General features: G+C 45.6%; 1 protein-coding gene across 4 annotated transcripts in view; it reads right to left on the bottom strand.

Moving 5' to 3' along the window:
* Window positions 1-20,876, bottom strand: part of HIPK2 (homeodomain interacting protein kinase 2) — a 127,424-nt gene that overhangs the window by 30,137 nt on the left and 76,411 nt on the right. For all 4 annotated transcript variants that reach the window (XM_069003045.1, XM_069003046.1, XM_069003047.1 and 1 more), the window contains 3 exons: window positions 3,590-3,713; window positions 1,359-1,478; window positions 594-680 (listed from right to left, as the gene is read on the bottom strand). In XM_069003045.1, coding sequence (XP_068859146.1) covers window positions 594-680; window positions 1,359-1,478; window positions 3,590-3,713 — 331 coding nt within the window. The remainder of the gene's footprint in view (window positions 1-593; window positions 681-1,358; window positions 1,479-3,589; window positions 3,714-20,876) is intronic.

The following is a 20,876-nucleotide window of genomic DNA, read 5'->3' as shown; positions in this document are numbered from 1 at the left end:
CTGTTTACATGTTTACTTGCTACAGTGTCTAAACCTTGCTAGCACAAACTCCAGTTTGGTGCTAAAGTTGGGCCGGTTTTGCACACTGGTTTGTTTGTCAGCACAAACTCCCATCACAGGAGTGGTTATGCTGGGATCAGCTCTCACAACCACATGGAACTGGAACAGTGAATTAGTACTTCTCATTGTTGCCCCAGCCAGCCACGTTTTACAGCGAGCACACTCCTCTGTGGTCATGGTGAATATTTCCACTGTCACCCTTTAACAAATGGAAATACTAAAGCACAGAGAACTAAGTGACTTGCCAGTGGTCATACAGGAGAGCACTGGAGAGACAAGAGAAAATGCAGGATTTAAACATTCAGAGACATGCCTTAGCCACTTTCCAAGGCTGCTTTACTACAGCATACATGCCCCTGTGTGCAGTCACCCTCACAAAGCAGCACAGAACAGCTAATTTGATGGCATAACCCTGGTATTTTTCAGGAGCTGGCCCAAGAATAGGATACACAGAGAACTTATGTAATTCCCTTCTGTTAGTGTTTCTGGAAGGCATGTAAAGAGTCTTGCTGGTTACTCACCAATGCTCTTACCTGTGCCATATCATCCAAACAGTTGAAAATATACTTTCTTGCTTCCTTCGACTTAATCCCCGTCTCTGCCTCATGATCATCTGGCGTCTGCTCAAAACAGGACACAGGCATTGACCAACACTGCCCTGCAACCAGCTGCAGATTATGTGCCACTTCCCATTTGTGCCTCATCGTGTCCTCATCAGAGACCATCGTGTCTCTCTTGACTGACCAGACACCATTTACACGATCTCTGCCACGGTTATGTGACATCTTTTACACAAGGTGATTTATCTCTCGTCTTTCACTTCTGAGGGCCCTCCCAGCTGTGGTGGATCTCTTACATCCACCCCAGTGTGAGTTTCAGCATCCCATTCCAGCCGGAAGCTCACTGGCCTCTCTTCTTGGGGACAGCATGCAGCCAAACACGCTGGCACAGGACACTCAGGGCTCACTAGAGGTTTTGACTGTAGAATTAAAATGCTTGCCTTTTTTTCCCCCCAAAGGAGTTAGATAATTAGAGCAACGTCTTCCCACTACACAACAATTCATTGACTACTGAGAGGGGGATTTCCAGGTCAGGTCTGGACCTAAATTTCCTACATCGCCATGCCAAGCAGGTTTATCATGGGCTCCAGATTTTGAGGATGGCGGTTTTACCTTGGGCAGTACCCCCCCATGTCTGTGCTGCACTGCAAAAAGCAGAAACTTAGGCTGTGAAACTTAGGCTCTTCTCACTTCCAGCCAACAACCGCAAGGTAAAAGAAAATGGAAACATCTTCCTACCTTCAGCCTCCACAAGGGATATGGTGAGTCTGTATCCCTGTTGAAAAACCTCGTAGTCTTTGTCCCTGCACTCAACAAATACTCTGCTGGTAAGCCCTGCGTCTGTGAAATGTAGCGAATCTGTAAGAGAAGGATAAGAGGTCACTGTTGTTCCTGTGAAGATCTCTGGAGGTCATCCTTGAAGGAGTGCAGGAGGCATTTGAACCAATGGAACAAACAAAAAACAGAAGATGTAGCACATAAATGTACTTCACCCAAAAAAACTCAGTGCAAGGAATGAGAGGAAGAGAATTTCTGTATGGAATTCCCTTCGTTTATCACATACATCACTGGAAACTCACCCTTACAGTGCGCTCCCACAAGGCCTAAGGATGAAAAGAGGAAAGTCCCAAAGTTTTTAGAGGTCAACGAGAAGGACCCATAGAGCTATTTCAACGGGATGTCTCAACACTTTGCACCTTTTTATGTCACCCTCTCCTCTCCAGGAAGTAATTTCAACAATTTGATTATTTGCCCTCTAACTTTCGCTGGTTTTCTTCCACCTGAACACACAGCCTGTCCTAGGAGCAGTTTGAAGTTCCAACCAGACAATTATGAAGTGACTGCCTTTGAACCGAGGTGAAATATTGAAATATACACTCAAACCAACTGACGCCCTCATGGTATGGAAAGTACTTGTCTCTACCGACTACATGACGTTATTTGGGTTGCATCCACAAGCATGACCTCATTGGCACCCACACAGCTAAAAGATACTCTATTTGTGTTTCCAGGATCTCAAACTTTTAAGTATTTATAAAGGAGAAAGGGTCTGTGATTACACCACTAAAGACCGATGTCACGCACGCCTGGGGTGCCACACAAAACCTTAACCTTGGCACCTCCTGACTCCTGAAAGGCTTCGTTCTGCAAAATTGCTGCAAACTCTGCAAAACTACTAAAACCAGTCACCTACTCTAGAAAATTCTAGGGAAGAATGGAAAGTGTTTTTGAGAGAAGAAACAGAGAAGGATAAAAACATTAAATAAATAAAGGCATGAAAAGCAGCCGTGGTTTCATCACTTCCAAGCACTCGGGCCCCGGTTCACTGTGCACGGCTTCCTCAGCTCTGCAGCTCCTTAGGTCCTTCAGAGCTCATACCTCTGAGAGGCACCAGGATCCTGCCTGCAGCCCAGTGCCAGTGCTGCAGGCAGGGGCTAGGATCAGCCCCTATCCCTTTCCCAGCTCCCCAGGAGTTCTCGTCATACTTTACCAGAGGAAGCTTTGTGCTGGGCAGTTAAACTGGCCAGTAAGGTATGGTGATTTCTTTTTCAGCTGTGTGTTTTATGGCTTTTGGGGTGCAACAGGGAAGAGAAAGAAATCTACTCTTCATGCTTGGTATGTGATTTTCAAACACTTGTAAGTTTCTCAGCTACATCTGATTTCCTTTAGAGTCACTAATAGCCCTGCTCTTTGCTGCAAATTATTTCCCCTGCCAAATTTTACCTTCAGAGCTCTGATTAAAAAAATACAACTTTCAAAAGAAAAGTCAAGAAAACATTTCAGTATGTGAAAAACTTATTTATTATCCTGCCTTTTTTTCCCCTATTTTAAAAAATTATTTCCTGAAAGAAAAAAGACTCTTTTCAGGCTGCAATTGCAGACAGCTAAGATCAGCCTGAAGAATACTATGGGAATGTAAAGTATCCTACAGCCCTGGCTCTAGCTGCTGCTGCATTATCGGTTTTAGGACTAAAAGGGCATAAAAGCCTATAGGGAAAAAAGGGACGACAGCTTATATTAACTGGAAACCTACATCAATGCCAACATTCTCCTTCTTGTCATTGCTTTTAATATGCACTCTCATAAAAGGGGTTATGAAATGCAGCTGAGTTCGTGCAGTTTCTTCTAACAAATAAGCCTTTATACAGCACTTGCTGTTACAGCAGAGAACGGGTGCCTGCTCTGCTCACTGAGGAGAGACATGTACAGAGCTCTCCAGTCAATGGCAGCGTTGACTCTTGATTGAGATTTCACTCAGGCGGCCAGGTCTTAAAAGCCAGCGTACCAAGCTGCACACTGGTTACCTGGAATAAATACCCCAGATGCATAATGACAAGGTTGACCTGGGAGAGCAAGAAACGCACATCTGTCATTAGCAAAAGCAAAAAAGTTGGTATCTGTTCACTCTGACAAGAGAAGGGAAAAAGATGTGTGCACTTACCAGCACCCAGGGCAATATCCACACCCACCTGATCGTACTCCGAAGCTCCTGGGTACAAGGGCCAGCCCAAGAACAGCTCTGCAATGACACATCCCAATGACCACATATCGATTGCTTCACAAAAGGGTAAACCAAGGATGATTTCAGGGGCTCTGCGAAGGAAGAGGTCAGAAAACATCAGCAAGGGGAGCAGAGCCACTCGGCTAGCGTAGGGCAGCTGGTGCCCATCGTGACACTCGTGGAGCTGCCGCCAACAAGTGTCACTGCTCTGACAGAGCTGAGGGACACCCTGGTCACTGGCACAGTGCCTGCTAACCAAACATTAGTTGGTGAATATTTATCCTTGCAGAAGAGTACTGAGTGGGACTATGAAGGTACCCAATCAAGGCCCCCACTGGAGGCTCTCAGGCTCAGCTCGCTGTCCTGTGGAGAACCGTGCAGATCCCCTGCGGTGAAGCATCCTCTGTTCACACAGCTCCGTGGGTTCACAAACAGCCAGACATTAAATAATCATTACAGGACTGGTATAAAAGGATTACTGACTTTTTAAACAAATGGCTGTAACAATAAAATAGAGAAATAATGTAATTAGATCTATTAGACCTAAGCCTTTTCCTCAGGAGGAAGTAGCCAAGAAGACTTCCTTTCCCAGTCTGTCCCAAGCACCTGATTAGACTTCCCTTTCAGCCCAAACAGCCAAAATGCACCAGCACTCTGGCTATGCATTTATTGCCAGTTCCAGGAGATGCCACCAAAGCACCTCTGCTGCCTCCCCTTCCAGGGGGAACCTGTCCCACTGCCTTGGGGTGGTTGGAATCCTTCTCCACTGATGCTGGAAAGGTCTTTAGGATGAGGTGAGATGAGATGAATCCTGACCTATGTGCCCCAAACACATAGGCATTTCAAAAACTTCTGTGTGAAAGAACCAAAAGTATTTTTCAAATACTGAAAACCTTATACACACAAACACCTTCCTTGCTCTTCCCACCTCTGCCTAGATGTCCATATGCAGTTATGTGACACAGTTCTTATTTACACAAGGACCTCCTACAGCTTCTTTCCTGTTCTTCTTGCAACACTGCTAAAGCCCCAGCTTCTGGTTTCAGGTGATGTAAAGCAGAAAGAATAACTTACTCTCCCACACTCCTCTAAAGAAAAAAAAAAATCAGAAGACAGATAAAAGAAAAAACATTGCTTTAAAACTTTCATCATTTCAAATATAGCCTTGGGATTTCTCAGGCCCTCATGCATATTTTGGGAATGCCTGGGGTTGGCTATTGAGCAAATCAAGTGCCACCATCCAAAGCTCGAAATAGGACCCATGGTTCCCAGTTTCCCATCTGTCATCAGGATAAGATCTGACACTAGTGAGATCATACTAAGGATTACCAATTGCAGTGGAAAGTATTATGTTTTAATCACGCCATTACACAGTCATGTCAAGACAAGTCTTTAGCCAAGAAACCAAGCAAAATAATAATTTTTTTCTGAAGAAGCAAAGCCCTGTAGCAAGAATCCATGCCCCATCTTCAGTCCACAAACTTCCCCAGTTTTGGGTGGACTTGTAATGATAAAAGCCCCAAACTACCTCTTCTCAGACCAGCAATGCAGAATGTAAAAATTACAAGAAATTCTGGGATTTTTAAGTTAGAATTTTTTGTGTCATTCCCACAAAAAACAAGTCAGAAACTTAAAAAGTGGCTATCTTAGCCCTTCTAGCTTCATCTGTGCTTGTCATTGCCATACCCTACTGTTCTGTAGTCCACTGTGATAAACTTTTTATTCTAACAGCAGTCTCTCCTCATGAACAAGGGGTTAATTTTCCTCTTTTCCTCCCTATTCCGTCATCCCATCATCCCTGTCATCCCTACACACATACTCGACACCTAGACAAAATGCAGAGAGAAAAAGACAGCTATGGTGACCTGAATCTCATTACTATGTAAATCCTGCATTCAAAGCCATCTGCCTCTCCCTGTCTGCCTTCCACATTGTGAACGAAATGTCCCTGGTCACTAATGAGAGCTCAGCCACGCATCGCCTGAAATTCAAATCCCTCCCACTAACTCAAGTGGAGGGGTGGACTATAGGGATATTCCCAACATGATTTTGTGTGGAAAACTCCCTGTTCATAAAAATCACTTGCACTGCTGTCATATGCAGCACACACCTCCTTCGCTCTCTCCCCACACTTATGCTGCCAACACCTTCAGACCCCTGAAAGAAGGGATGACCTAGAATTTGAGGTTCTAAAATCTCTAATTTTTTATTCTCCTCAGTCTTTGGCTGTCCAGTGGGTTTTCCTTAAAGCTCCACTTTCAGGAGTGCAGTAATTAGGAGAGAATTTCTTTTTTACATGCAGAAGAAGCTTTCCATCTCTGCTATTGGGAAGAAAAGCACAAACCAATGTCCCTATTATTTAAACACATAAAATGCAACTAAACAGAACACCACTCATTCTATGAATTCTAACAATGGAGAGAATGCCTGTGAGAAGGGGTTAGGTCTAGGTGACATGGTGCCCTATGTACACCAAAGCCAGTACTTGCTGGGGTTTTTTCCCAGCCTTCACGTCATAATTGTGATTTTGCCATGGAGAGAGAGTGGCCCTAAGACAAAAGATCTTGTTAACTTAATTAAGAAGTCATTAAGACACCTCAAGAGCAACAGGTCGTGGACACCACACAGGCTTCCAGATTTTCAGCCAGCAGATACCTCCTGTTTGCTGTGTGAAAGAGGGAGCTGGAGTCATCAGGAGCAGTGCTCTGCCTGCTTGAGATGGCCAATGTCAAGCATTTTGGGCCAGGATGCTATGAGCTCTGCAATGAAATAACCTGTCCACTGATAAAATATCTTTGAACTTCTTCTGTGGTGGATATTGTTCTTCATGCTCAGTTATGGATGCATACATCCTTCTGCACATAGTATCTAACATGTGCAACTCCTCTCTTACCATAAGCATGTCATTTTTTTAAGACAAGGTGAGATCTTAATTTCCATCACATGTTGTGGCACAGAGTTCCACAGGCAACCTTCTGCTTTCAATAACATCTTAACTCAGTTGTTTAAAGCTTGATTTTCCTTCATCAGGTTTAAATTTGTCACCTCTCACTTCATGCTCACATAGATTGGTCTAGAGGTGAAGATGGAAGTGATTGAATCACCTGCCCTTTAACATAAGTTATTTTTGTATCTCTGCCTTGTTCTCCCATGTCTGCAGCAGCTTCTGGCTTCTCAGTGCACCATCCCATGGATGTTTCAATCCACTTCCACTGCCTGACCCTACAACTCCTCTTCCTGACATGATGGCTTGGAGACAGGCTGAACAGACCTAGAAAGAGTTAAACGCAAGGATATTCCCCAGACTTATTTTCCACTATTTGCAGAATGCTTTTGCGTTCCAGTCTTCCCTAAGCTTAATATTTTGTTTGCTTTTGGAGTGACACGAGGCATTTCGGCAGATGTTTTATCTGGGAGATCCTCTGAGACACACAGTCCTTTCTCCAGAGAAGCTGCAGTTAATTTAGGACATAGAATTATGCAGAAATAGTTCATTTTTTGTCTTCCAATGTTTACTGCCTTTCAGTACTGCACTGATCTGGCATAATGTTTTCTGTAATCTAGATCAAGTCCTTTAAATGCTCCTCACTCTTTTCTGCAGCCTAACCTAAGCAAGTCTGTGATATCTGCATGCTTGAACACTTCACTACTGGTCCAGCAGTTTTTACAGATAACTAATATATTAAATAACTCTGGTCCTAAAATGTGCATGCAGTCCACAACTGACCCTTGTCTCCCTAAAAGCACTCAGATTTAACTCAGCAATTAAAACAGTGTAATTCTTTTTCCCAAAGGGAAAGAAAACAGTTTCCATGTCTTAAACAGTTCTTGTGAGGGATTTCTCCATTCTGCAGCTGCCAACACTATGTAACACGGGAAGATGCCCTATTAAAGTGTGCACATCCGAGTACTGCAATCATAAATTGGAAGGACGATTCACACAGCAGCAGATCCTCCCAAACAGCACCAAGATCTTCAGCAGATCTCTCCATGGCTGCACAGGGAATTATTTTCTGTACTAACAACACAGGTTTTTTAACACAGGCTCACCAAACTTTTCGACTGTGGTGAGGATCTTGTCTGACAGCACACAATGGAGCCAGCTGCCAGATACCTCAAGACGTGCAAGAACATCCCCGTTTCCCGCTCTCCGCCCATTTCTTGGCTGTGCAGCTGCAACACTCTTGGCACAGTAATTCCTGCCTCCAGTTCAAGACACACAGAAGGAAAACAGAAAACTTTGCCCTCCTGTCCTTCCTCTCCCATGAGCTACCCTCGATGTCTTCCAACAAAAGGCACTCCCCTCCTGCGTGCACAGGCACAACCTGTTCTACAGCTCACACAGATCTCACCAGCATAGACCAAGGGTTTAGAAACCACTTGCCACCAGCCTGGGAAAGACTGAAGAGCCCTGCCAAGAGCCTCTATCTCCAGGACAAAAGCAGCCATCCCATCCCCACTTCCCACATCTCCTACCCCTTTCCGACCAAATTACTTGCCTGGACAGCAAAGGGTGACCTGCTCCTCAGCTCAGCAGTGGGTCCAGTCAGTCCCCCATCCTCTGGAGCCCAGCTTGAGTGTGCCTGTGTACACCAGAGAGCTGCTGGTGACAATGTCCCAGGGCGCCAGGGCCCCCGTGCTGGCAGCACCCACAGGTCCCCAGAGGAACAAGTGCCATCTCACCATTTGCTTGCACCACACACATGACCCTGTCCTGCTTTCAGGCCTGCTGCTGGCAGAGTATTTACTTTAGCAACCCTGCTTTGTGGCAGGGTAATTTCATTGTCTGGTGTTTCTGTCAGGAAAATTAATTACCAGTCTAGCTCGCTGGCTTTTTCACCCACACATCACAGGACATTAAAAACAAATGCCAAAAAAATTAATTTCCACAGACTGGGATTCAGAGAGCTGGGCTCTTTCTGAATTTTAAAACTTCCCTACAAACTGCCCTTCTCAGGGATAATTTACCACCCCTGGTAGGGTCCCATGGCCAAGCGTGATAGTCTCAGCAGAGTCCTTCATGGACAAGTATACATATCAGACAAAAATATAACTCAAAACTTGATACTTGCTGGCACGTTGAGCAGAGAGTGCTCCTGCTCCAGAAGAAGGTTGGGGGCAGCTGCAGGCAGTGCAGACAGACCTACAGTGAAGATATCTCTGAGCTGGTACGCACAGCTCCTGTCTTGCTCTACCTGCTCATCTCACCTGCTAAAGCCTGAATTCCTGGAAGCAGGAGATTGTACATATCCACTCAGAACACCCTGGGCAGAGGCAGAGAGGCAGGAGCTGAGCTCCTCTGCCCAAGCAGGGATGCACTGACCAGCTGCATGCCCAGGGCTTCACCCCATTCAGGGCTTGTGCTCTCCTATGCACCAAGATACCACTTGTGAGGACAAAGAGCTGCATCCTGTGTGTCTTACAAAGGGGTTTTTATTCAAGTGATGGAGCTTTATCCTCCTCTCAGATGAACCCTTTCTTTGGCATCTTTATGGACTCCTTCTCATACCTGCTCACTTGTATTTTGTGGCGGTGTCCACCTTTTATTGCCGTGTACTGTAGAATGCAGAGTACCCTTAACTCTTAGGTAATGGAGGTGGAATGCACACAGAATCTTTTTTTTGTTCCTCTGTACCTCTCAGACTCCAAATAATTTCTTAAATGAAGGGATGTAAAAGGAGACATGCTCATATTCTGGAAGTAAAAGGTTACAGTTGCTATTTCCCTCACCCCTCCACCTCTCCACTCACACAGACACCTGGAAAGGATGCAGACATCAAATATGGATGACTGTCAGACTAAGGTCATCCTCTGCTCCAGGGCTGGGCATCAGCAGACTTTGTGTCTGTGATAAAGGCAGCCACCATGGCCAGAACTTAACACTCCTACAAGCACCAACAGCTCCTACTTGCTCACTCCCCATCCCATGCAGTGGACAGGAGAGCAGCTCCAGGCCCCACTTGTGTCACTCAGCAGGGAAATGCTGGGCTCATCCTCACTGCTGGCCTCACGGCAGGACTTCTGCATTTCTCCTGCATCCCTGAGCAAGGAACAGCCCTGGGAGTCAAGACTCACTCCAGACCATGCAGGCACACCATGCTTTTCAGATTCCAGCATCAAGTTCCAACCATGGAGAGGTCAGTCAGCACAGGATTATTCCTGAGGGATGGAAAGGACCACTGAGGAATGCCACCCAATTGGTCACAGTATACTGTTTGCCCACAAAGATGTGTTGGTTTGAGTGATAAGGAAGGACAGTGCCTCTAGAGGGCCTTCTAGCAGGCTCTGTATTTCACAGGTTAAACACAGGTACACCTGGTTTCTGGGAAGGACTGTGGGCGTAGCCAGAGCCATTTCCAGGGCTGCCAGACCACCTGTACAACCAGCAGTAGAGGGGAGCTCCAACACTGCACTGCTCACATTGCCCTTGCCCATCCCTCAGGATTAGTCTGCAACACTTCAAAAAATATCTGAATCAGCTCAAAGGACTGGAAGCTGGATCCACTCAGCCCTCGGTGATGGTTTATGTTACAGGACATAAATATATACTGGAGGCTGGTAACCAGTGAGGTACCGCAGGGGTTTATCCAGGAGAGCCATGCTGTCCATGACAGCAGCCTGCTCCTCCACCTCTGCCACATGGAGAAAATGGTGCCAGGCTCTTCCCTCAGGTCGGTAGCAGAAGGCAGAGATGACAGACAAACTGAAACAGGAATCCCTCTGGGAATGGGGAAAACACCTCCACAGTGTGGATAAATGAGCCACCAGCACAGGCTTCCCTGAGGGACTCTGCAGTTGCTATCCTTGGAGGCTTTTAAGGCCCAGCAAAACTAAGTCCTGATCTTGATCTCATGGCAGACCCTACCTTGACCATCAGGTTGGACTAAGTGATCTCCCAAGGCCCCCTGTCACCTGAACTTCTCTAACTCTATAAGGTCCCGTAACCATACAATTCTCAATAGGAAGGTCACCACGATTCTCCTACACACAGGCGAAATCCTACACAGCTGGGAGTGTCTCAGGTGGTACAGGTGCAGGTCCCAGTATGTTTTAATCAAGTGTACATACACACAGTTCTGTCTTTTAAAAACAGAGAGCAAGTTACACAACAATTACTTCTGAACTTGTCTGGAGTAATTATCAACCGAGTCTCGTGAACCTCTCACTGCTAGCTAAGGGTATTTAATAGCAAATAAATCATAGAAGCAGACTAGGCTACCCACCCCTGGACACTGCTCATGTTCCACCAGGGTGCTGACTGGGAAGGATGAAAATACTCCAGAGGATGGTGTCAGAGGTGGACAGGCTAACCTGGAGCTCAGGGAAGTCACCCACTACCCACTCCCTCCCTGCCCTGATCCTGGGCCATCCAAGCAATGCCTGTGTCACTCCTGGCAAGCTTTCAGCTAGCCTGTCTCAGAGACCTCCCATGGCGGAGCATCCATAAACTCTGCTGTGCCCCAAAGGACCTCACCCCTTGTAATTTTAAGGGATAATACAGCTGTGCATAGCTAACTTTATGTCATGCTTAATTACAACTTGTTGTCAATCTGGCATCTATGTAATACATATGGAAAAACATAATTTAATGCATCTCACTTGACTTTGCCTATACCTGGCTTTCTGCCAGGCTGCACCTCCTCCCTCTCCTCACTCTGCCTCGGCCTCAACACATACTCAGTACCTATAACCTTGTCTCTTTTCCTCTCTTGCTGTGTCTGTCTCTTTTTTCCACTCCATCTTTTCCGCTCTCTTCCCACACTTAATGTGGACAGCCCCCACAGGAACCCCCTAGCTCTGTGAAGGGGGTGCACACCCCACACCTGGAAACACAACCCCATGTTGCCATGGGTTTGAATCCATCTTTAAAACTGGCAAGTCACACAGACACATCTCAGGCACTCCAATAGGATCCCCCTGCTCGCTGCCACCATCCACGAGGCTCTTGGAAAAAGCAATTTCCATAGGTTAATCCTGGAAGACTTTCAAGTAAACCACACTTACATATCAAGCACTTGCCATCCCTATGCACCTTTCTTGGGATTAAGAAAGCTGGATTCAGCCATGAACAAAGCCTGGGTTTGAATGGGGAGGGAGGGGTCCCTGCTGGGAGGCTCTGCACCTCTCTGCTCTCCTATATACATTGCACATACACACTTCATTTAGGTTAAGGCCTTAAAGAAAACCTCCTGCTCTCTTCAGCAAGAGCATGTGAGCAAATAAATGACTGAAGCCCAGAGCTGGAGAAGGCAGTGCAGCTGTTTGTGGAAGCAAGACAAAAGATTTAGAAACACTTGCTTTTTTCCCCCCCTCTCCCATGTCAGGCTGTTTACAGAAACCAAGGGATGAAATTTTGCAGACAAAACCACTGAGAGCAGCCTGTCAGTCTCGAAGGGAAGGAGAAAGGGAGGGAGAGGGAGAGGGAGGGGAGCGTAGGCTTCTTTCAGGATTATGGATCATTGCTAAATTGCTCTATCAATTATTAAACCCATCACTCAAAGCGCAGTAACCAAAATATAGCAGATAAAGCCTTTCTCATCCACTCTCTACCAGCTGCTCTCCTCCTCCCAAAGCCAGAGGGGAATGAAAATTCCCATAGTTTATATTTTATAAAGATCATTTTCCCTGTGCCTTGAAAATAAAAGATTTTCTGGACAAGGTACAGTAGAACCGAGCCCGCGGCGGGAAGATATTAAAGGAGGAATTGCCCTTTTGACTAACAGACCCAAGGAATAAAACAAAATCTCTCCAATCAATATGATTTCTTAACGTTGACAGGTTAAAACATTTGTCTGTGACTAAATGAAGAGGCAGGCCTCAGCCATCAATAGCTGTTAGTTGCTGTTTGCTCTTTGCCACTGCTGCTGAACAGATCTGAGATCAACAGCAGGGTGGGCACAGTCCCAGGAAAGGACAGGACGAAGGGGCACAAGGCACCTGGTCTGGCCAGTGGCTCTGTGGAGAAGGAAACTGCCACCATGCATCCAGGGTGGGACAGGAAGCCCTGGGTGAGCAGTGCTGAGAAAGAAACACACAGAGGGAAGATGATCATGACCTGACATCCAGCTGGAAAGGCTTCGATGTGGCTGGTCTGGATGGGCGTGAGTTTTTCGCAGGACCACATGCACTTGCTGGAAGCATTTACCATATGCACCATCTGAAGCAAATACATGCCTGAGTCCTGGCAAGGGCCTGGCTGCATCTCAGGTTAAACATGCACTCAAGTGTTTTACTGAACCTGAATCCCCTAGCAAGTCCTTGCCCTGATTGAGCTGGAAATCATAAAAGGCAAAAAAATGCTATTAAACCAAACAATGGAAAAGAAAGCCAGGCCTTGGGTTTGACCAAGACCCTGCTAAGCTTGTCCCAGCCAAGCATCTTTGTACATCCCTGGAGGAAGCCCTACTGGACTGACCACAATCATACTCACCTCTTTGGAATCAGAAATGCAGGACTCCATAAACTCGAGAGGAGGTGCACAACAGGGAGCACCAGGACCATCACCCCGGGGGTCGGCAGCTCCACGCTGAGCCAGAAGCACAGACACACACAGGGGGTGATGCAACAACAGCTACATTCAGCACAGCGTGACCTCTGGTTGTTCTCCCAAACAAAGGGCCATGCATGGGGGGAGGGCTGGGGCTTTCCCAGGTTATGGAAGAAATCAGAGAATAGAAAAATCATAATTTGAAAACAAAAGCCCTATCCATGCCAGGCAGTGAATGGATGAGCCGCAACGTATTGGGTGCAGCAATCCCCTGAAGGAGGCATCTGATCAAGAGGGGAAGAATGCCAATTATGTGCTCCCATTCATGCCACTGCAATGAAAGCATAATTCTGACTCTGCTTTCTGACCTGCAATATGCAATTTATGCAAATCCAAGCTGTTCTCGCTTCCCTCAGAGCCAAGTGTCCACCAATGCCAGAGCTGGCTCTAACTTTTTGTTTTCCTTTTCAAATCTATTGTTTTCACTGCTGAATATTTAAGACCTTTTGTTGTTGCTGTTGCATTTCTTTGGAAATGAAATAATAATTGAAAAAATCCCACAGCACACAGAAACAAACAAAAGTCGACTTCTCTCTCCAGCCATTCTGCCACACTCAGTTCCATCCCAACCTCTTATCATTCCAACCCAGAGCATTGCCACATATTGGCCAAGTGAAGCTTGTGTGTGATCTGCAATGATCCTGACACTTTTGTTCACAGCAAATACTGAAAGTTGCACCAAGCTGCATGGCGGTTTTATAGGATTAGCCCAAATACCGAGCCAACTGACAATATAAGGCTCCAAACCATTTCTATCCCTGGCAAACACGGATACGAACCAGACTCAGGCCATGATCCTAAGATTGGCTTCACAGAACAAGTAGCAGGTCTGAGGCTAAAAATATCAAATTACTGCAGCCTTCCTTTATTTTTTTTTCCTTTTTTTAATCATGTCTACTGGCTGCCATTTTTTTTTTATAATTAGAAAAAGACAAAGACAAAAATAAAGTACTTATCCTGCCTGCTCCTTGGAGAAAGGAGCATTGCCCTTTACTTATCTCTGAAGAGCCACACAGATTTAATATTATTATTATTAGCCGCCTATTTGTATTTCTGTAGCACACAGAAGTCCCGGCAGAGCCCAGAGCCTCACAATGCTAGATGCTAAAACACGCCGTGCTAAGGGACTGTGTCTGCTCCAGAGAATGGATGATCTAAGACGATGTGTGGTGACAGGGGAACAGATTGGTGGAGCAGTTCGCCCAAGATCATACAGTGAGAGCACAGCAAAGCCAAGAAAAGAAGCGGGGTCCGTGTGAACAGCGTGCCCTATCTATCAGACCACGTCTTCGACTTTCTTATACCAGGGAACAACATCAATAATACATGGATTTGAAGGCTCTTTGGAAAGAGAGGGGTAGTACCGAGGTAAGGCAGATTTTAGGTCAAAATGACCTGTAGATATCACCCAGCAAGACAGCAGCCATGCCAGGAACAGCTCATGAAATCCAAGGCCCACTTTTAAGCCCTGCCTGGTGACTCACAGCACCCTGCCTACGCTCTGAGGACCTGCTTGGTCCACACAGAAGTTTAAGGAAAAGCCTGGGAATACATGCTCATCTGCACATGGAGATACACATGGCAGGGAACAGCAGGGACACCTCGGAGCTGCCCCAGTTGGCCATTCCTGCTGCAGGGAGTCAAAAATTTCCACTTCCAACTCAAGCCCTACTTGAGTCAGCACAGCCGGCAGAGCAGGTGACAACAGCCCCCTGTACAAGCAGCGGGGCACAGCACAGATTGCAGAAACACAAACCCACTCTGAATTTAATCTATTTTTATTACATGTATATTAGGGCTAACATCTGGAAGTGTTAAGTAGAACCCTACTGTACTGCAAAAAAATGTAAGAAAACAGTCCTTGCACTAAAAAACTTGCAACCTAATTTGGGATCCCTCATCACCCTGGAAATAAAAGCTCTGGGACTTGCTGCTCAGCATCTGCTAAGACAGGACTGCAACCAAGCCTGAACAAAACGCAATCCCTGACCCACTGGGGTGACCACTATGAGTCTACATCCTGCAGCTACCATATTTTAGGGCCAAAGACTGCAATTGCTCCCTTGTCCAGAGATGGAAGAGGGCCCTTGTAGCTGTAGCAGAGGAACAGCTCTGACTTTACCTGTTTATGTCACACATCTTAGTGGAGCCGGACAGAAAACCAGGATACAAGCAAGAATGCAAGTGTGGTGTGCAAATAGTCCCAAAGGAACCATGATGCTTGCGGGAAGAAAGGCACCGCTTCAGAAGAAAGACTTTTAAAACAAAGTCTTCTGCAAAGTTAAGTTCATTCTTTATTTAAAACCATCATATGGAAAATTCAATTGTTCTCTAATGCGTCTCTGTACCAAACCAGGAGCCTAAATTCAATCATTAAAGTGTGAAGCTGATGAATTTAAATCTATAGTAAGTGCAAATTTCAACACAATTTTAAGTAAGGAGTCGCTCCCAACACCTTCATAACATGTCAACACATAGTCATATATCTGTTTCTGGGACTCTTCAAATGTCTCCTTTTACTGTTTCATTTTTTTCTTGCCAAAACAAATTCTTAAAGCTATCCCAATGTTCTGAAAAAATATAAACATTTTCCGCATGTTAAAATCTAAGGTGGCCATGACAGAAATTTTAGAGACAAATTTTGCAGGGGGAAAAAACAAATCATACAAAAGAAGCTTTTTGCTATACACAAGGGGAATCTGAACTGATTCCCATCTGATTAATTTTAACTTCTAATTTGTCCTTGGATCACACTGCAGTACGGATGTCATTTTTTAATTTCACTGTTTTGTAAGTAGCCAGTACTGTCCTTGTAAAGGGCGAAGAAATCCCCATATATCAGGAATGCTTTTGGCTGAGAGGAAGTTTAGTAATTACTCCAGAGAAATAAATACAACAATCAAAAGTACTTCCCAGGACATGAAGGCATAGATCCACCCTTTCTTGAAAGAAGGGGCTGTCTTACGTATACATTCCTATCTTCAATTATCATGACTGCCTGTAACCATTTAGCTCTCTGTTAAGTCAACTGCAGGGTTCAAGAACATTTCCTGGCATTCTTCACATTTTTTTTACATGTTGCAATTTTATCTGGTGTGTATCATATGCTTCCCCCCAAAATGCCTGAACCAAACGCTCTTCCTCCTCACAGAGGAGTTCGGGCTTTGTAAACTTGACTGCAGCTCTCAGAAACCTCATCACTTGAGAGCTGCATTAGAAATTAGTGAAAACAGAGCAGGTTTGGCTTTGAGAGGTAAAACCACTGTACGCTCAAGCAGCAGGGGATGCAAACGGACCAACGCCTCCCCTTAAAAACATCTTCATCCAGTTCTAAGCCTGTGAATTTACTGCCCCAATGTCTCGGAGCTTCCCTGTGCCTCCATCCAAAAATCTTAGGGTATGTTTCGTTACCTTTACTGCGCCCTTCCGCAGCTCTATCCCTGCAGCTCACCCCACACCCATTTCAGGTGAGGAAAGCTGTCATTTTGGTTTAACTGGGGCTGTGACAGGGCCCACATTGGGCAGGAGCCTCCAGCTGGATGGGGGCAGAATAGAAGGGCCCTGCATGAGGGGCAGCTCACTGCCCACCTGTGATTTACTACCAGCACAACGCACTATTTAGGGTGTAATAATAAGGTGGTACACGGGTGCTTTACCAACAAACAAGATGGGGAAGGGAATAACTGTATTTCCCCTGTTGTTCTAAGGGGAGGTTCACCAAAAGGTTAGCGAGAAAACAATGCAGGCCCATCGATCACCGGGACAGCTACCCTAGAAAGGTTACCCTGTGTTCCTGCCTCATTTTTCACATCTATAATTACCCTGCCGCTTCTCCTCGCATCCCACCCATTGCCTGGCAGCAAATGCCAACCACCACTGCTTTATTAATTATGTATTTTGCTCACGCCCATTGTCGCCGCCCCCCAAGATGCTACAGTGGCTGCAGGATTAAGCAGTACGACTTCTGTGATCTCCGCAGGGTGGCGTGGCCAGGGAAAAGGAGCTTGAGGGCTTTCCTGTTTTTCCTTCACCAGATAGGGGAAGCTACCAGCTCCATACCCCATTGAGGTGGGATGGAGGTGGGAGGGAAGCAGCTCTTTACATCTGCCCTGCGAGAGGGGGAAGCAATGTAGGGGCATATGAGGGAAGACTGCTTCCATTCATGAAGGGCTCAGATTTCTCTTGGATCTTCATCCAACTGAAACAAAATGCCAATATTGCTGAACATACTTAGCACCTCCTAAAGTGCAATCCTACTCCGAACAGTGCCTGCCTAAAAACAGCAACGCCAGGCTCCTTGTTTACTGTGTCTTCCTGATGCCCGATTGGAATGTCTCAGTTTAAAAGGAAAAAGAGGAAAAAAAGAGTAATTTTTCTATCTACCAGGCCAGCAAACCCAACCACAGCTTCAAAAACCACTCTGGATTCATTTCTTGCATATTTATGCTCACAGATACGAGCAGCCAAATTAAGAGTTATGCAGAGATGGGCAGGGGAAGTGCAAGGCAATGATTTTAAGACAACAAATTTGCAGGGAACTCGATATGTTTCTACTCAAAGTACAGCATCACGTTTCTGATTCAGGGGAGCCTGAGGGGTTTTTTTTTTGCTTTGAGGAAACCTAAAATAGCCTCCTTTGAGAACATGCATTCTGTAATCACCACTTCATCCTTCTGCAGTATTTCTGGATCCAGGCTTTTCAGTTGTAGAATAATAGTAAATATGCATAAAATAGGGAAAACTTCTGCTTGACTGAGAAGTATTTTCTGTTCTTGCTTTTATTCTGTCCCACCAGAAACTACAATTAATTTATGCTCTAGCAATACTAAAATAATTATTTTCTAATTGTAACCATATCTGCAATAGAAGTCAGGGTTGATGGAAAATGGAATAGAAAAAAAATTGCTGACAGAAGCAAGAAGACTGCATGACAAAAGCTAGCACAACACAGAGTTGCATGTGTATCCTGTTTTGGGCCCCAGAGAAGTTCACACCCATTGAATGGTAATGAAAAGAGAAACACCCTGGAAAAGCTAGTAGGAGTAGACTCAAGAGGAAATCAAATAAAGAATTTCTCTTGAGAAAAAAACCTAGAGTGAAAGCCTTTGCAGTCTTTGACGCTGTTGAGCTTGGAGATGCACACTTTAGGATCCTGATAGCAAAGTGTGCATCACTGCTTGTGAAAGCACAAGTAGGATCCAGAAAAACCAAGAAGATATAGTACTCCTTCACATTGCCAAGAAAAAACAAAAGCATGGCACCTGCCGACCTGCTGCCCTTTGAGGCTAATTCACTGTGTCAAATGTGCTCCACAACACATCCCTGAGACTGGAGGTGATCCAGGCACTCTGCCAGACTTTGTTGATGGCTGAAAGCAAGGGAAAACCCACCAGAAGCACTGGCTTTTTGCATTGATGCCCATCCCTGCACACAGAGAAGGCATGGGTGGCTCCTGACCAGAAGTCAGAGTTACCATCAGCAGAAAACCTCTATCACAGAGCTTATTTGAATGCAAGAGAGTGAAAGCCACCTACACTCTCCATCCACACCCCCTGTGCTGACTTCTACAGTCAGGCCTGGTTTATAGTGATCTTCTCTCTTCCAGTGGAGAGGGACAGTGTCAGTGCAGTGCTCACCACTCCCTGAATCCCTAAGGCAATGCTGATTTGTCACATGAGTGTGAGGACTGACACTGTGCCCATGTATGGTTTGTTGGACTAAGAGGGGAGAGAGCCCTCAAGAGTGACCAGGAGATACCTAAAGCTTCTGGTTTTGACACTGACTGCGAGATCCTCAGGGACAACAGGAGAAGAAAAGGAAATGCCTTTATTGTGTTTTCAGGGCAATTTATGAGAAAATGTTACTATCTCAAGCATGATCAATTTTAAAAAATCTAAAATTCAACCATGGGAATTTTCTTGCCCTCCTGATTAAGCCCATTTACAGTTCTTTGAGGTCAATGGTTTAGCCATGAGCTGGGGCATATGTGCTTGGGAACATCTCTTGGTTGTTTCTTTGAATTCCATTGTTTAATTACTTGTTACAGAAACAAAGAACAATCAACAGCGTGGTACAGAGCCACATGCTCTGGAGTGGAGCAGCAGCCACAGACCCTTCAGAATTAAGATGGGTCTTCTGAGGATCCATCTCACTCACTTTTAGAAAAATCCCTGCTTTCCCACTTTTCCTTGAAGCAGCAAGCTAGATGAGGGAAGGATTAATTAGCTGATGTTTCTAAAGCTCTTTGAAGATGAAAAGTGTTATTTTTATTTTCAGGTCTCACCAAATGAAAAAAAAAAAATCAAGAAAGAAAAGGCCAGAGAAAAACTTCTGCTGTTTCCTACAGAGAGAGGTCTCAGGACTGAGCTCCTGTACAGAGACACTCCTCCAACATCATGTATTAACTGGCAAGCCAACACCACAGCCCTACCTCTGGGCCATGCATTCACAGGGGCTCTGCCCAGCTGCCTATTTTCATGGAACATGTAGAACTCAATACCACTGAGACCTCTCCCCCACATCAAATTTGCTGAATTTGTTCACCAGATTCAAAAGCTAAGGGGAACACAGCAGCATTGTGATCACACACACCTCGTTTCCTTAGAAAGGCAGACTAAAAGCAAATGAGCAAAGCCCTTGCATACAGATGTAGAGTGTCCAGCTGCCCAGAACCCCGGTGGGCTATTTTTCCCTGAAGTGTAAATCACAGAAATGATTTATCTTTCTTAAACACTGAGTACCTCCTGTTGGAATTTCTGTACATCTCTATTCTTTTTTTTCTCCTCTTTGGCATCACGAGGATGCACTCAAGCAGCAGAGTGGGGAGGACAAGGATCCCCTGGCAGCTGGAGAGCAACCAGAAGCTTACAGGTAGGGTGCCCTGCCCGAGGAAGACAAAAATAGCAAGAAGACAGACAGGATTGCAATGTATTAGCCAAGCTGAGCTTAACACCCAAGACAAGGACGACAATGAGCTGTTACAGGTCAGGCCTGAAATGAGCTGGAAACCAAGAAGGGAAAGATTCCCCCGTGCAGCCCATTTACAGCTCCTTCAATTCCATGATCTCATCAAAATCTCACCACCACCAAATATAAACAGGATGCTTACTTGGAGTTATCCTGTTAGGTAACACTGAATATTCATCTCACTGATACCTAAGGTCCAGCACCAGATATATTAATTCCCCCTGACCAGGCAGGGTTGGCAGCATCTGTCCTGAGCCTGCTTTCAACCAGAATTCCTCTCCTTGCTCTCAGCTCAGCAAGGCACAATGCGCAAGAGCTGAGAGGTCCTGCAGAAAAACAGCCATCTGGTGAAGGGGCAGGAAGAACCAGTTAAAAACAGAGTAGCTCCACCATATGGAGAAAATAATTCAGTTGGGCAGTGTAGGAAGAAGCAAACCCTATTATAATAATTGTGTTGCCAAGTGATGTTGCAGACTTGTTTTTCCCCTCACGGCTTCTGAACTGATTAAGAACAGCTTCCCCCATAATATGGCACAATCCCCACAGAAAGATCACACTGTTCCCCCAAGTGACTTGTGGGAATACCAGGTTAGTACCAAAATGTCCACAGCATGAACTGAGCATGGAGACAGGAGCATTGCACCCCCTTACCACCTTGCCGATCCTTCCATTCTGAGTTAAAACACCAAGACTTTGGGACAAGCCAGCCTGGTTCAGCCGGACGGCATCCCGAGGAAAGCTG

This window comes from Aphelocoma coerulescens, chromosome 1A, assembly GCF_041296385.1.
Source record: "Aphelocoma coerulescens isolate FSJ_1873_10779 chromosome 1A, UR_Acoe_1.0, whole genome shotgun sequence".
Classification (NCBI taxonomy): domain Eukaryota; kingdom Metazoa; phylum Chordata; class Aves; order Passeriformes; family Corvidae; genus Aphelocoma; species Aphelocoma coerulescens.
The sequence above is the reverse complement of the archived record's forward strand: the minus strand, read 5'-3'. Positions and strand labels throughout refer to the sequence as shown.